This window comes from Strix aluco, chromosome 12, assembly GCF_031877795.1.
Source record: "Strix aluco isolate bStrAlu1 chromosome 12, bStrAlu1.hap1, whole genome shotgun sequence".
Classification (NCBI taxonomy): domain Eukaryota; kingdom Metazoa; phylum Chordata; class Aves; order Strigiformes; family Strigidae; genus Strix; species Strix aluco.
In genome coordinates, this window is record NC_133942.1 from 26,647,413 (window position 1) to 26,663,840 (window position 16,428).

Sequence of the window (16,428 nt, forward strand, 5' to 3'; positions counted from 1 at the left end):
ACAAACAAAAGATAACTGGATATTTCAGAAACCTCTGAAATGTGACAGTTGTCAAAAAGATAAAGCCTCGCTTAACTGATATAGTTCTGGTTAAAAGAAGAGTTTTTAGATGGTGTAGGTAAACAGAAGATCATGATTTAGCAAAATTTTAAGGAAATACAAGTACTAAACCCAGCATTGTGCTAATCGTTACATTAGATGTCCTTTTTCCTCAAAATAAGATACCTCTTCTGTCTTTCTGCTTCCAATTTTGGGGCAGGGGGAAAATATAAAGTATGGGGGCATCTGACATTTATTTCAAAAACTGATGGAGATAGATTAGGAAGCAAATCATCCCTCAGTGTTATTTACATAATACCAATAAAACGATGGGCAATACAAAAAGCAGCTAACAACTCACATTTAGGGTTTGTTTTTATAGTGTCTTTGCTTCACCTGCTTCATGCTACTTGTGCTACTTCCTTGGACAGAGATATAAACAGGATGCAGGTCAATTATCAAGACTTGGAACCTTGGAGTGTAGGCTTCTGTTTTAAATATTTATTAATTAAGTAAACACAGTCTGTGTTTCTTTAATACATGCTGTGTGATCACACCAAGTGCAACTTGACTGTTGCTGCAACATAGACAACGCATGTTCCTGGAAGCTGCTATAGTATTCACGTGCAGCAACATGATGTGTTCTTGCTGTTACCTTGGACTGTCATATATAACTGACTGTAGGTAAAAAGAAATACTCACAAATTGCTTAAGCTAAGTCTGCCTTTTCAGATCAGCAGCTCACATTAGAAGGGCACTGTGCTTGTTCCAGTGCAGCAAGTGCATAGGCTGGTGTGGAGCAAGAACTTCCCTGTACTCCGGAGCTGGCTGATATTTTGACTGTAACAGCAGTGGTTAACTGATTTAACGAAACCTTCCATCTTCAAGCACTTTTCTTGTTAGCTTTACAGTATTTACTTGCTCCTAAGTACTTGCATGTATTTACTTACTCTGTTATCATCACTGAGATCTCACTGCAGATCAGAGTGGGGACAGGCGAGGACCTTCTCAGAAAAATATCTGAGTTCTGAGAGTGAATATGTATGGGACATAGAGGAAAACAACAAAAAGTATTTGACTTTAAAAGCATTTTGTAGTCCTTGGGTGTGTAGAAAATCCAGGATTTGTGGAAGAGGAAACATGGGAGAGAAAGGATGTGACAGAGGAAGAACAGAGGACAGGACAGAAAAGGAAGAAACACTGAAGGGAGAAAAATAAAGGTGGGTGGAAATAGCTTAAGAGAGGAGACACACTGGTGGAAAGTATACTTGATGCATACTTAGTGATGCAGTTCTGTGGAGCACTTTGAGAACTGAGCCATTCAACAAGGCTTCTGTTAGAGGCAAAGGTGTATTAATAAAATAGTCAACAAGCAAAGTAACCCATCCACCTCTCAACCCTGCACTGAGAAAAGTTTTCTGATGGTAACCCTTCCTCTAAGAGGAGACTGCATCAGGTTAGCCCTTTTTTTGTCAGGGCATATGCTGAACCCTGAAACAAGGGGTTACTGAGTGGAAATTAAGAGTTACTAAGGAGAGAAAAGGGGCAGTAGAAGGTCAGCATAGCTGGAATAGAACAGCAAGGAAAAAGACTAAAGAAATATGAGAGCGGTTATTTATATAGCTGTTGGTTCACATAGCTTTAAATCAAGCAAGAACTGTACTGAAATTTTAACAGGTGCTTGCCTGGGGATAGTGGTACAAAGGAGGTATAAGGAGGAGGTAAAAGCAATATCCTGTATTTTGAGTATCACACAGTAGAACTGGAACACTCAACAGAGGATGGTGATTCTTTTAATCTTCTGAAAGAGAAGTGACAAAGGCATCTTGGGAGGCTTGTGCAAATATAGACAACAGGCAAGTTTAACATTGTTGCAAGAAACCTGTCTGGCTTTGTGCATGCTTAATCCTGCATGTACTGCCCATTATGATGTAAATTTAAGTGTGTTCATCTGTGAAATATCTAAGTGCCGTGGGTGATTCTCCAGCAGCAAACTCATTGGTCTGAATTTGTAGATGTTTTTTACTGGGAAGAAAATCCTTCAAAGCAGTTGTTAGTAATGTGTTTATAATATTCTAAAAATAAGGAACTTGGTCATAATTTTCTTACAGAACTCTGCAAACAGCTCTTTAAACAATTCTGCTAATGTTTCAGAAGCACAAAGGATCTTGGTAGTTGCTGGTATTCAGCTGTTCACCTCATAAACAATGAATGATCATGGGTAAAGGGTATGGATTTATGAACTTAGTGTCTGGTGCCTTAGTAACTTCTAAACAATTAAAGTGATTATTCATTTGGTTATCAGGAAGATGGAAACTTGTATGTAATCCCTTTATCCAGATGCAGGGGAGGAGCTGTGATGAAACTATCAAAGAAACTGTACAACCCTGGAAGCAAACAAACACAAAGTTTTGAGTCATGTCCCCATCTAGTTTCTGCATTTTCTCTACTCTGAAAAAATCAGGTGTGGGGTTTTGTTTGTATGCATCCAAACAGCAAAACAAAAACCCCAATAACACATAATTACAAAACTCCTGATTATCAGGATATGAAGCTTTACAGACAGTGTTTTCAAAGTGCACAATGATATCTTGTATAAGTAGGGCTGGTTGCTCAATGTTTTTCCATTAAGTGGTTTTAAGGCTGTCTTTTTAAAATGATTGCTTATAGCTTTGTTGTTCTTTGCCTGAAACATTCTTTATCAGGTGTCTGCTCTGTGATTGTTCCCCTCCCAGCCCTGCACACACACACACACACACACACACTCACACACACCCAGAGCTTCAGCAAAATGGTTAAGCTATTAATGATATGGTAAAGGAAAATGTGTGGCATTTACAGTGTTGAGATAATCTGCCAATGTGGGAGGGACACAATATAAAATATGTCTATCTTTACCCATTCTTCCTAATGCAAGTAGATTTTCCTGCTCATTTTGCCCAGAGAAGTATTTATTCTTACTTTGTCAGCATAGTTCTGTTAGTTTGGCTGCTAAAAACTGAAAGTGCTACTGCTTTAGACTGCAGATGCTATCATCACCATCTGTCATGGTAAGGACTGGAAACTCTCTAGGATGCAGCTGCAGATAGAAGATGCTGAACTTCATCTCTTCCAGCCTCTGTTTGGTGTCAGAGAGAGTATTTAGATACTGCTTAGACTCTTAATTTAGTAAAGAATCTCAAAGTTTGTTGGTTTTCATACAGTGTCATTACTGCACAACAAAAACAAAACCAAACATATTCTAAGGTCAATGTAGAAAATATTCTCAAATCTACCCGTATCCTGGTATATCTATCATGAGAAAGAAAGTACAGTGAAATTACCTGTAACTGATTTGTCACCAGCACTGGTCTTTCAAAAACAATGTGCAAGGCTAAGCAGTAACAGCTCTGTGTCCAAGGTTGTGTCTTTCTAGCTTTCTATTCAGAAATAATAACTTATTTTAGGTTCCTAGTTTGCAAATATTCAAAGTTAGATAAGAATATTTTTTCCCCTTCTTTTTAAAAAGTTGTAATGTGGATGTCTTCATCTAAGCTAGTTGTTTAAATTCTTTGTAATCAAGAAGAGAAATTAGTACTTGTGGAGACTGACTCATTTCAGATGATTGCTACAGAATGATATTTCTCTGGGTTGATTAGAAGGGAGGCTAGGTGAGTAGTGAGGTCAGATATTTATTTACATGCTGAGGGAAATGATTCCTACTGCTTGCATGAGGATTTTTCTTGCTAAGTGTATTGATGAGATGAGTAAGAGGAGTCTGTTGCAAAGGGTGCCTTAAAGAAAGATACACAATTATTACAAGTACATTTTACAAATTTCTGCAGATCATTAAAATAACAAATGTAGGCACTTCAAAACAGCCTTTCTATTTACCTATCAAGACCTGATTTCAAAGTTTTATGCTCCTACTGTAGTTAACAACACTGGAACACCCACATGAATGCTGTTTCATAGCTTTGCTTTGGCTCTTACAATGTCAGTTCTACAACTTCTGTAAGAGAAATGCAGCCGAGAAATGAATGTTTGATTGTTTTGGAGGTCCTTAGCTCTAAATGCGAACTGAAATTCTGCTTTATTTCCAGGATAAACATATTTTCTGACCTCTGTTTCAGAAACCTTGAAGAAGAAACTGATAACTTTCTAAAATTTTTTTTAAGCTTGTGAATTTTTATATTTCCTGCAGCAGGGAGTTTGGGGAATGAGGTGCAAGTCTGTGGTTACAAGAGTTTAAAGGGAACTGTGAGAGCTGACAGTGAGCTGGAAGAATGTAGAAAAGTAGCATATGTTGGTGAATGAAAATCAGCCAGGATAACTTTTCTCTCACGTGCCTCTACCTCTCCTTGCATAAATCCAATTCATTGTCTCTAGCTGTACCAATAATCGCTTTCATTAAAGTCGGTGGAAATTAGACATGTCGATCAATTATAAACTGGTCATTAATCTTCCCAAAAACATGAAGGTTGATAGTTTGGCCCCGAAAACTCAGGAACTAGTGTTCTTGGTACTGTTATGCTTTCACTATAGTTGGCTGTTTTTCTTGGCCCTATGCTACTGTATTTTTTGTTTGTTATTTTTTAATTCTAGTACTGATTTTAAAGTAACTTTTATTTTTTTTACTTTTAAGGAACTCTACCATGTACCAAATGGCATGTCTCCAGGGAGGCTATCTCATGGGATGGTGTATGGTGTAGTGCACCGAACTGACAACAACCATAAGAGAGAAATGGTGGTTTATGGCTGGTCAGCTGATCAGCTGAAAGAGGAGATGAATTACATTAAAGAAGTGAGTTATGCTTTCAGCTTCAAAAATTGTCAAATATCATTTACATATATTCATGTAGAGCTGTGAGTGTATGTAGGATGACTGATGTCTAGCCCAACGCCTGAATTTGAATTGCAAACCTACTCTGAAGCTAGAGTCTTGCCTTGTTAGTACTCAAGTTGGAAAAAAAGCATGCTATATACCTGGAAACTGTGTGGTCCAGACTCATGGCCTCTCTGCCAAGTGATACTTGTTAATGCTTGCTGACTGGGCTATAGCTGGGCAAGCAAACTGTCAAACAGGTCTTGGGGTTCCTGTCCTGAAGCCTTCATGATTTTAAATGTGATACAGAAGAAACTATGTAAGCAGACACCTGAAAGGGTAAAGTCTCTCTCTTCCTCTGCTTCCCCTGTCCCCAAACCCCCACTTTTGAAGAGGCTCCTCAATTAGGTGACATAGTAAAATCACTTGGGTATATTTTGGGGCAACCTTAAAATAGTCAGCCTAATAAGGATGACACTGTACTACTTTCTCTGTGCATGTTCATTTATCGTAATTGGCAGAAGCTCTCCTGAAAGAAAGAAGAAAAAAAAAGAAGCAGTTCTGATGCTGCTGGTTTCTGTGTTTGAAACTCAGTGTCTCTTTGCCTGTCAGTCCTTGGCTCTTGGGCTTCGGCAATAACCCCCTAATTAGCCCAGGGCAAATCATTTGACCTTCTCTTTCCATCTGCCTTCACCACCCAGGAAGCTATTGGTCAATGGTTATTGTGTTACGCTGATTCAAGTGCAGGCTGAGTTGGTATAAAAGGGAGGAACACCGAGTCAAGCCAGCAGTGTAAGAGACTGTAATTATGTGTGCTCTTCACATCTGCCTGGTCTCTAGCTATCAGCACTTGCCTCTCTCCTTTATTACTCACAGTTTGTGAGCTCCCAGCAGTCAGTTACCATTCTCAGGTTCCTGCACTCACAGTTGGGGTATGTCACTACTGCAGTGCAGGCAAGGCACATGAGCTGCCTTAGCTGCTGGTTTCCTGCCTGGCTAGTTTCTGCCCTGCTGGGGTGGTGCCAGGGGGTGGGTGCACTGGTAGGCAGCAGGTCCGGCTCCCCAAGCTGCACCATTTCTGGTACCGGCCATAGATTGCTTGGGCCGGGACCCTCTCCCTGCCCTTTCCTGTACACAACAGGCTTGTGGCATGGAGGGACATCTCAGACCAGGTGAACTGCATGTCTTGCATGTGTGTTCAGGAAGAAGTGGGAAAGACAAGGGAAAACACATACTGGCCCTTGCTCTCCCGTCTTCTGGAAGCTGTATTCAGCTGTACTAATCTGTGAACTTTGGCCCGCCAAATAAGTTTCGTCTTTAAAAGCAGCATCTTAAACAAGTGTCCTCAGCTTATGCCACATATATGCAGACTTAAATAGACCAAAAATGATGGGCTATGTCAGAACTGCTGGCGGTTCCTTCTGTATCTGAATCAGATTTGCACCTTGGAAGAGAGTGTGTGTGTGTGCATGTGCATAGTAAGGGGTGCTTTTCCCAAGGTGAAGTGCAGGAGGCAGCTTCATTCCATGTTTCTCATCCTAAAGGGAGCACGTAGTTTGGGGTAGGCTTGTGCCTACTGTTGCATAGATCTGGTGGGCAATGCCCCTCTTTCTGGGAGGGAGTGGGTATACTGCAGAGCTGCTAAAAACACACCCTCTTGTATAAGGCCCTGTAAATGTTTTACCCTCGCTCCTTCCTCAAGCCTATGCAGAGACAGGTAAGATCACTGCCCTAGTTTATCTGCAGTCAGGGCGGGGACAAGGAGGAGTTTGAATTACGTAGCCAGAAGGTGGACTGTAGGCAAACATTTAACTAGTGTTTACAATGTGTGCTCTTGAGAAAACTGGTTCTGTTCTGTTCTGGCATGTAAACCCAAGCTGGCTTTCAGAATGATTTTTTTCTGTTAAATTTAATTTTTTTTTTTTTTTTTTAGAAAGGCAAGGTATAATTTACATCCATAGTTCTTAAATACTCTGTTTTTCAGATTTGAAATTGCATTGGTAAATTTATGCTAATATCTTGTTTAGCTAGATACAAGCTTAAAAGTCTGAAATTAAAGGGGTTATCTTCAAATGATATTCAGGAAAAACTAATTAACCACTTTAAAAAGTATGAAGGTGTATTAAATCTGAAGGTGTATTAAATCCGTATGTGGATTTTTTTTTTCAGAAAGAAAACATCATATGCTCCGATTAATTCTAATCCCTTTAGTAATCAAGTTAGAATGAGTTACAGATAATTGAAATTCATTATTTAAATTATTAATTTACAAGTGTTTAAGTGTGTACAGGGAAGTTTAGAATTACTCAGATGTTTATTTGTATCCCTATGTAGACAAGTCTGGAGACTTACGGTTTTGTCTTGTTCTTAAGAGTAAATTGTTGCTGATGAAAAGGTGGATTTATAATGGAAACTACTGAAAGTAACAATGAAGGACAGAAAAAAAAAATAGTATAAACAGAATTATCAATAAGTTTGTTAAAGTTTTTTTCTGACACCAGGTGAGAGCAACTCTGGAAAAAGTAAGAAAGAAAATGTATGGTGAATATGATGAAATGAAACGAAAAATACAGCAGCTCACAAATGAACTGAAAGTAAGTATATGATCATTTGTAGGGAAAGCATACAAGAATAACTGCCCCAGTTGTTTTTGTTTTGCTTCAGCAGAACAGAAATATTTTCTCAAACCACTCCAGTTCATTGTTTTATGTGACATCTGTACTTTTCTTTATTTATTTATTTTTCCCTCCAGGAAGGTAAAGTAGGACAGGGATGCTTTTGCATATGGAATTACTAATTGCCTACTTCTCAGAAATAAAAGAATGATCTTGATAGCATTGTCTGTGTGTATCAGTAATTAGTGGAGATGTTTGTACCAGTAAGCTGCCAGGTGAATTGAATAAATAACTTAGATAATTAAGAGCAATGTGCAACTTGGTGTCATTTCAACAGACTACTCTGTTTTACTGACTTTATTGTTTAAACACTATAGTAAAAGAAGTAGCAATATTCTTTAGTATTAAAGTGCTTGACAGTTCTAAAAATCACTTACCTTTTGGTTCTTAACTGAACCTTTCAATGGTCATTCAATGACCTCTCTTTCTTCTGACATACTGCTTTAGCAATAAAAACTGCCGCAGTCTGTAGAGGTATCCTTCATATTAAACTGCTGATTTCTTTGGTCCAAAAAATCTCCTGGAAAACTTGCTGTGGATTTTATATTCAACACTGATTTTCACAGTCCTGGTTCAGATGAAGCTCTGGGCATGGGACTGGGACCCTGACTTGTACCCTTCTGCCATCCTCATTTGGAGACTGTCAGTTCCCTGCATGCTGTATTACATATAAGGATCAGAACTTGCTGTTAAACTGGTACTTGTATTCTGTGGCAACTAGTCTCAAAAAAACCCCCACAAAAAACCCCAAACCAAACCCCCTCAAAACCCCCCCGAAAATCACCCTGATTGGAGCGGAGGAGGGAGAGAAAACTGAATTTCTGTAAACTCTGTAAAATAGTCTTAATGATGCCAACAAGGTGAGTCTCCCGCCCAGTATGCATGTAGACAAATGCTGATTCAGATGCAGTTTTGTCATCTTTGCTGCTGATCCTTACTGAACAACAGTGGTGATATCCTGCGCTTCCAGATCTTCTGTCAGACCAGTAGAAATCCTGCATGAGTCTGAACATTTCTCTTAATTAGGGATTTCTGACCAGCTCTGACAGAATCTCTAGTTCTGCAGCAGACGAGCAGTTTATGAAGCACTTCTGATGTAAATGGCACATTATGAGACACTCTCCCTGCTTTTTTAATACTTTAGACTGCCTGAAACAAAGCACAAGTGTTGTTCTACCTAATAATATATGCATTGGTTGGGTTTGGGTTTTGGTTTTATATGACTGCCATCTTTCATGCTATTTGGGGATTCTGTTTAAAATCCATTATATACTCCTTCCTTCAGCTTTGAATCACTATGCTTTTTTTTCCATCAATTTCCAGGACTACTTTTTGTTCATAAAGTTTGTTTGGAATTTGTACTTCCAGTATCCTGCCCTGGGAAGTATGCTTCTTCACACAAGTTCTTAGCTTGTAACTTTGTTAATCCATCCAAAGCATTTCTGCTTTTGTTTGTTTGTTTGTTTTTACATGAGCACATATCCATATAGGGTTAACAGTAACTACTTGGCTTCTGCTGCCTATGCTGACCTAATCTGGGTATGACTTGGTTACTAAACAGTCATTGTTCTCCATATCAGTCCCTAGTGTTCTTATGTTTTTATCAAGAAACAGATCTGGTCCATCTAAGAATGTGAGTTGGGCTGGCCTCCATTAGTAACTTTTTTTTTCTCTCTTTGTTATTGGATGGTTCATAATTATTTACACTGTTTGGGTTTCGGTCTCTTCTTAAATTATGTAATTTTGTGCCTTTTTTTTTCCCCTGCAGTTTTTAAGCGTGTGTGTATACATAACTGAAGATGACAAACTTTCACACAACAAAGCTCTCTGACCTCTACCTGCTTTGTATTGTTTCATAGATTCATAGAATCGTTTCGGTTGGAAAAGACCTTTAAGATCATCGAGTCCAACCATTAGCGTAATGCTGCCAAGTCCACTACTAAACCATGTCCCTAAGTGCCACATCTATATGTCTTTATGTCACACCTATACCTCCAGGGATAGTGACTCCACCACTTCCCTGGGCAGCCTGTTCTAATGCTTGACAACCCTTTCAGTGAAGAAATTTTTTCCTAATATCCAATCTAAACCTCCCCTGGCACAACTCCTTGTGTCTTCTTGATGTTGCTTCTTTACATACCTGATTAGTCAGTTCCTTCTTAATTAAGGCTATTCTACAGTTCCCCCAAACCTTTTTAGATTTCCTCATTTCTTGCATTCTTCTGCTTTTCACTCTGATATTTTACAATCTGCCCACTCTACGTATATAAACTTTCTGAATAGACACCTGCCAAGTGTCCTCTTGTCCTTTCAAATGAACAGCGTTTACACTGATAACAGACTAGCAATAAACATAGATACTGTGCTTTATTTCTCTTAGCATATTTGGATTCTAAGTTTTGTTTGTTTGTTTCTGAGGTGCAAGAATATGGTTTGAAGCCTGTATATTTTAAGCATCCAAGTGCTGTGAAAATTAACCATGGGGTCTTTCTCTTCTGTAGCTCCCTTTGAAAGAATAGGTAAACATGATCATTATTCTATATAAAACTTCTTTTTTTCTTCTGCTCAGGTGACAAATGCTCATCAGGAATCCTTAGAGAATCATGTGCGAGTGCAGGCTGCAGCCTTAGATAGCTTTAGTGAAATGAACAGCTCCTTGACATCAGCATCAATAGACTTGCAGGTACATTTTAATAGCTGGTTCACAGCTGACAACTGCCTTTTCTGACATGGATTTAAAAGCATACATAAAACATGGATGACAAATACAGATTCCAACACTAAACAAGCCCATAAAGTACTGTCTTGGATATCTAAGGCAGCTAATTTAGGAAACTAAGAAAAAATAATTCCAACACCTGTGGTTTTTAAATACCTGTTAGAAATAGTGTGCAATAAAAGAGATACTGATCTGCAGCAGACTGATGCCACTAGTCATGTCTCTACAAAATACCTAAGGTGAAAATGTGATTTGTTCCGTACTGTGCAAACCAGTACATCTCCTGACTTACTCCTGCCTTCACTGGTGACAGAAATGGATTTGGCATGTTTGGATGCTAAACACTTATGAGAATTTATATGCATGTGAAATGTAGGGGGAGGGAGAGGGTGGGAATTAATTTTCTGTTTTAAAGACTTCCAAATTCCCACGTATCTCAGCTGAACAACTTAATGCTCCTGCTTTCTTGTATGTCACAGTTTTTCTGTCTAGTGCATTTAATATGTATAGCATGGCCCTTGGAGAGAAGAAAGGAAGGTTGGTGGGAGTAGCATTCATACGGAAATGTATCCGTGTGCCTTTCTCTTTTTTTTTTTTATACTGTTCCAGGACTTGATTTCACTGAGCATGTTCCTCATGGAAATACCTTCTAGTAAACTGAATACGACAAAAGCCATAATTTTAAATGTTAAAACTTGCAAAACTGTTCACACTGCATTGGTACATCAGGAAATTCTTAAATGTTCTGTCTGTCCCATAATGTATTGACTATATTAGTTCACCAAATTATTTGTGATTTTTAATATGTGGTTTGCCTCTTTCTTCTAGAAAACTCTAGTGGATGTTACACTGGAGAACACTGATATAAGGGAACAAATAAGGAATTTAAAACATACACATGAGCAATCTATGGAAAAGCTGAGAGAGAAGCAAAAGCAACTGGAAACGGCACAAATTGAAAATCAGTTACTGAAGTTAAAGGTGCAGTATATAAACTTCCCTAAAAATATTGCACACTAAGGACATTAGGAGTATGTTAAATTAATTCCTTGGCCTAATTTGTAAAGGGTTCTTCACGCCTTCATCATTCCTTAGAGCTGCCATATTCCTGTGAATCAATACTGTTTTAATAACAAAGAATCTCAGGAGCAGTCTTTCCATAACTCTACACAGTACTGTAAGAATTTCTTGATGTTTTATTTGTTTATTTGGTACTGCACAATTTTTAATAGGTAATCTCTTAAGTTTTATGAGCATATGGTCAGTAGATATGTGCTGTAACAGCACGTGTCTTGGAAAGAGAATTAAGGTATTTCTTTCAGAGAAATGCAAGGGAATAAAATACAAACTAGGTGGTTTTATATGCCAGAAGGCTTGACTCTTTTCTCCCCTCATCTGCCAAATGTATTCCTTCAATCTCATTAAAAAAAACCAAAAAACCCCCTAAAAAAACCCCAAACAACAACCAAATAAACCAATAAACCCCCAAACCAACAAAAAAACCTCTTCTGGAAACCTTTGTCTCTCAAAATTGCTCGAAATAGACTAATTTGGATATAGTACTGTATCATAATTTGTCACTGTGAAATTAAAATGATTGCTGGTTTATTCAAGTTTAATTTTGTCAAAGATGTTTCTTTTTGGCTCTCTAGTGACTTGCATTCATGCTTAATCATGAATGGCTAAAAGAGAAAATACTAACTTAAATACTTCAATAATACTTCAATATTCAACTTCAATATTCAACGTCAACTTCAATAATACTTCAATAATACTTCAACTTAAAATTCATGTTCTATTTTCCTCTCATAGTGAAGATTTGCAGGCTATAAAAGTAGCTGTATTTTGTACCTGCTATTGTCAGCAGGAGATAAAAGGAGGGAAAAACCAATTAAAAGAAGAAAGCAAAGCTGATGCAATTAAGATTTCAAAACAGAAATTTGGACTTTACGATAATCTTAAGGACATGCACCAACAAGTCAGGGAAAGGTATGTCTGCTTCTAAGGGCAGAGAACCACAGGATAAGCCCCAGTTCAACTGAATGCTTAAGGATTTGTTTGTTTTCAAGCATATCAAGGTCTGCAGAATACATGCCCTGCCTTAATGAGGAAACAGTTTAAATTTTGCTCTCAAAGTTGCAGTTTTATGACAAAGTTAGTGCACAAAATACCACATTGCAGTCTTTGAAGGTTAAACATAAAATCGTGTACCAAAGACGCCAAGACATCTGGGATTTCATTCCAGGGGTGAATGTAAGAGGATTGTGTGGAAGCTGGGAGATCAGCAGTTGAAAAGCAGTAACTACTGTATGCCATGATTATTTTCTGGAAGGGAGAACACACCCACGTAGCTTATTAAGTAGGTTTGGTTTATTCATACAATCGTAACAATAACTGAGGTTAGAGATGCTGTTTAAGGATACTATAACAGATGCCCTGATGCATCTACCCTTTTATGCTTGTTTTTACTCTTCTCGTAAACAAAGGAATGAAGGAGAGACAGTGCCAGAGACCATACTCCAGTTCAGTGTATCTTAGTGGGTTTTGATCGTTGGCTTTTTCTGAATCATATGATTCTTTCAGGCTTCCTGAAATGTGGAAGGTTTTGTGTTGTACTGAAACTTAATTTAACTCCGCTCCCTCTCACAAAGTGCAGGTTACTACCCCTGCTCCAGTGCTGGTCCAGGTGAGACGCCAAAGGGGGCAACTGCAGTACAAGTGGAATACTTCAGAGCTCAGTCCCTTTTCAAAGGATGAAATACACTGTTGTTATCCTACAGGGTAGTAAAACAGCTTGTTCCCATTCTAAGATAAACACAAGGCTTTAATAAATCTTTCAGTCCTTGAAATGAAAAAAAACCCCAACCCCCAAAACCTTAATCATCAGAACCAGGTATTTTGTAGCTGTGTTAACTGTAGTGATCAGCAGGGAACACTTTCTTCTTCTCCCAGATGACAGTATATTCCTCCTCTTCCTGACGTTTTTGTAGCACCCACAGTATTTCACTATAACCTTGTCTGATTTATAGTATCTCTAGTAAGAGAACTAAGTCTTAGACTAGCTATTTTACTTTGCTTTTATTGTGGTTTACAGAGTAGATGGGTTTAAACTGTGAATATCCTATCTGGTATGTGATCACTGAGGGTGTGGTTCAGTCAGTGTTTTGAGCCAACAGAAGGGGGAAATCCTGTCTCTGAATTAGGATTCCTGCCCTCTTCCCTGTAGCACTAGTAAAGTTTCTGGTCCTGTGGTTAAAAATTAACCCTTCCACACCCCTGAGTATATTAATTTAAATCTGATTCTTCCCTGTTCTGCTTTGCCTCATGGTCACCTCAGTTCTTATGCCTACGCAAAGAGCAGTATGTGAAAAAGCAAGAGAGGAGGGAGCGTACAGCTGTGTCTTCTAGGTAACAACACGTACCTGGGTCCAGCTTAAAGTAATTACTGCGTTGAGTGTTCATGGCCATTTAGAAACAGGAGCTGAGTCTAGCACATCTCTAATCTATGCTTCTGTAAAGTGGGGGAAGACAATATCTTTTCAGTGGGGAAACAAACCAAGTGACTTGGAGGCTGTTATGGAAGTAACAGTAAAGAGGCACAGCCTGGTCTTGGATAAGCAATGACTAGTTAAATTCAGACAACATGAAACTTGATGAAGTGGTAACTTCTACAAATTCAAATGACTTATATACTGGCAGAGTGTTGCAAATGGTCTTGATGCTAATGAAAAGCTGCTTCAGCAGTGTCAAATTTATAACAAGGTGGAGCTGAAGTTCAAAGTGTTACTCTGACATCATGTAAACTCTGTTTCTCTTACTGCCAGCAGTGCTGTACTGACTGATGGATCAACTTTCCCCTGTCATAGGTGGAATCGTCACAGGAAGCCAATGCTGAAGTCATGAGAGAGATGACAAGAAAACTGTATAGTCAGTATGAGGAAAAAATGCGAGAAGAGGAGCAGAAACATAAAGCTGAGAAAGAAATCCTCCTAGTACGTATAGACAGTCTGTAAGAGTAGTGCTTCACTTGGATGTCAGTTCTCAATCACTTACTACTCCAGGGTTGACATGTGTTCATTCATGCCACAGTTACTAAGCTTTCCAAACTTTTGGGGTTGTAGGGCTAAGAAAAGAATGTGTTCAAACACAGTAACAGTAATGATAATGTAGATTTAAAAATTTGAAATAGAGTAAGTTGGTTTCTTTAACTTCTGATTCTCTAAAAAAAAGGAAAATATAAGGTCCAGTTTTAGTGATAATTTAAGAATCAGTTCACTGGATGCTCCTGGAACAAGAACTCTTCCTGTCCTGTGGCTTCCCTCTACCCCCAAGTAAAATTTTTCTATGAGCAGTTAGTTATTGGATTTTTCTAACTGATAAAGATAGATAATGACTAAGATTGAAGGTAGATTCCCCAGTCTCTTTCTATTCATGTTGTTTTATATGTGAGGAAAGTACAAAGCTGAACATGGCAAACTTGGGTGTTTATAATGCTATCTTCTGCAACGGCATATTTTTCTTACGCTGTTACTTCACGATACCCTCAGAAGGGAAAATAAATATCTAAGAAATGGGTAAAAATTTTTATCAGATTTTCGTAATGATGCTTTACAAATACCTATGCACTTCAAAATCCCCCAGATATTTTGTTCTATACAGTTCATGTTTAGGCTCACAGATCTTCCAGACTTCTGGGCAGGTGTAGTGAAAAGCTTTGAGCTCTGCTTAAAAGCTATTAGCCTGGCTCTATGTCCTTTAAAAAAAAAAAAAAAAAATCCTCATTAATATATTGGATGTTAATGTGACTGTGAATGTTCTTATCTGAAGGAGGAAACGAATCGGCTTCTGAAGGCTATTGAAGAGGCAAATAAGAAGATGCAAGTTACAGAAACAAGCATACAGGAAAAAGACCAGCGAATCGGTGAGCTGGACCGGCTGATTGAGCGCATGGAAGAGGTATGAGGTTTAGTTGACTGCCGCCTTCAAAGGAAATGCAGAAGTGCATGGAGGAAATTTGATTTTTTTTTAAAATTTGTTTTTTAAATATTTTTTTTTGTCTGCTGCTTAGAACCCTGCTCAGTGACATACTATTGCTGTTTGCGTCTCTACTTAGTTATTGTATCCATAGAAGTAAATGGTCCTGGACTACCATAGAGACACTGATTAAGTGATTTTTCTATCTTTCTAGTGGTCTTTACAGTCAGGGCTGTCTAAAGTGTCAAAATTTATTTAGCAAATTAACCATTACTTTAAAGTTTGTAAAGACCATTCCATCTTCCTTCAGTGTGCAAGGTCTCCTAAGCCTAATGCAGTAATGAACATAAATGATCCAAAGTCTCTTTGAAATGCTGTTGACAGGTTCATTAAAATGTGTTTTAGTTAGGAATAGACCTTACTATTTAGCTATTTATAGTTCTGATTGGAATTGTATCTCCAAATTTCTCCACATGGGGATGAAATGCTAAACTGAAAGCTTCAGACTAAAATGTTTTGAGGGTTTTTTGTGGGTATGTAGCAGCCACTTAATCTTCCATGCAGATATCTATCTTATTTAGATTATGGCTCGGAATACTTTGAGGAGAAAAGAAAAATTCATTTTTACTGCCTTTTAATCCAAAACTTAGGTTCTTCCTTTCCTAGTAGCATTAAAAAACTTTCAATTATTACTCTCCGTGGCTAAATATTCCTTACCAAACTGTAATTGAGAGCACTGAAAGCAGAAATGGTTTCAGACATTTACCTCCTGTGACACTGGCAGCACTACTGCAAAACTAGTTGTAGCAGTTTTTGCATTGCTTCTTTTTTATTTCCTGCTTTTCCTTCTTCTCTTTTATGGTCTTCACTCCAGGGCAAAACTCAGACTAGTAGTCAGGTGATTATTATTTTAATGTATTGTTAAACCTAAGAGTATCACAGTACCTCTCCTTGCATCTGAATACGCTCCATCTGAATCTCTTGTTGAACATTTTCAGATATATGAAAAAGCTTTATATCTTCTGTCTCAAATAGTTAGGGTGAAATTTCTTCTTTGTTTTCTGGTGTAATTCACCTAACTGACAATGAATGTTATTGTTTAGTCCTTAGACTGAATAGTGTCACTCTAAACGGTGTAAAAGCAGCCCTTTCAAAAGGTTCCAATGCTTTCGGATGTACTTTGATATTTCTCATTTCTTTAAATAGCAGGCATCTCA

At 38.1% G+C, this 16,428-nt stretch overlaps 1 protein-coding gene across 3 annotated transcripts in view; it reads left to right on the forward strand.

The window, feature by feature from the left end:
- Positions 1–16,428, forward strand: part of MYZAP (myocardial zonula adherens protein) — a 65,276-nt gene that overhangs the window by 14,611 nt on the left and 34,237 nt on the right. For all 3 annotated transcript variants that reach the window (XM_074838017.1, XM_074838019.1, XM_074838018.1), the window contains 6 exons: positions 4,664–4,822; positions 7,345–7,437; positions 10,088–10,201; positions 11,066–11,218; positions 14,104–14,229; positions 15,065–15,193. In XM_074838017.1, the coding sequence (XP_074694118.1) occupies positions 4,664–4,822; positions 7,345–7,437; positions 10,088–10,201; positions 11,066–11,218; positions 14,104–14,229; positions 15,065–15,193 (774 nt within the window). The remainder of the gene's footprint in view (positions 1–4,663; positions 4,823–7,344; positions 7,438–10,087; positions 10,202–11,065; positions 11,219–14,103; positions 14,230–15,064; positions 15,194–16,428) is intronic.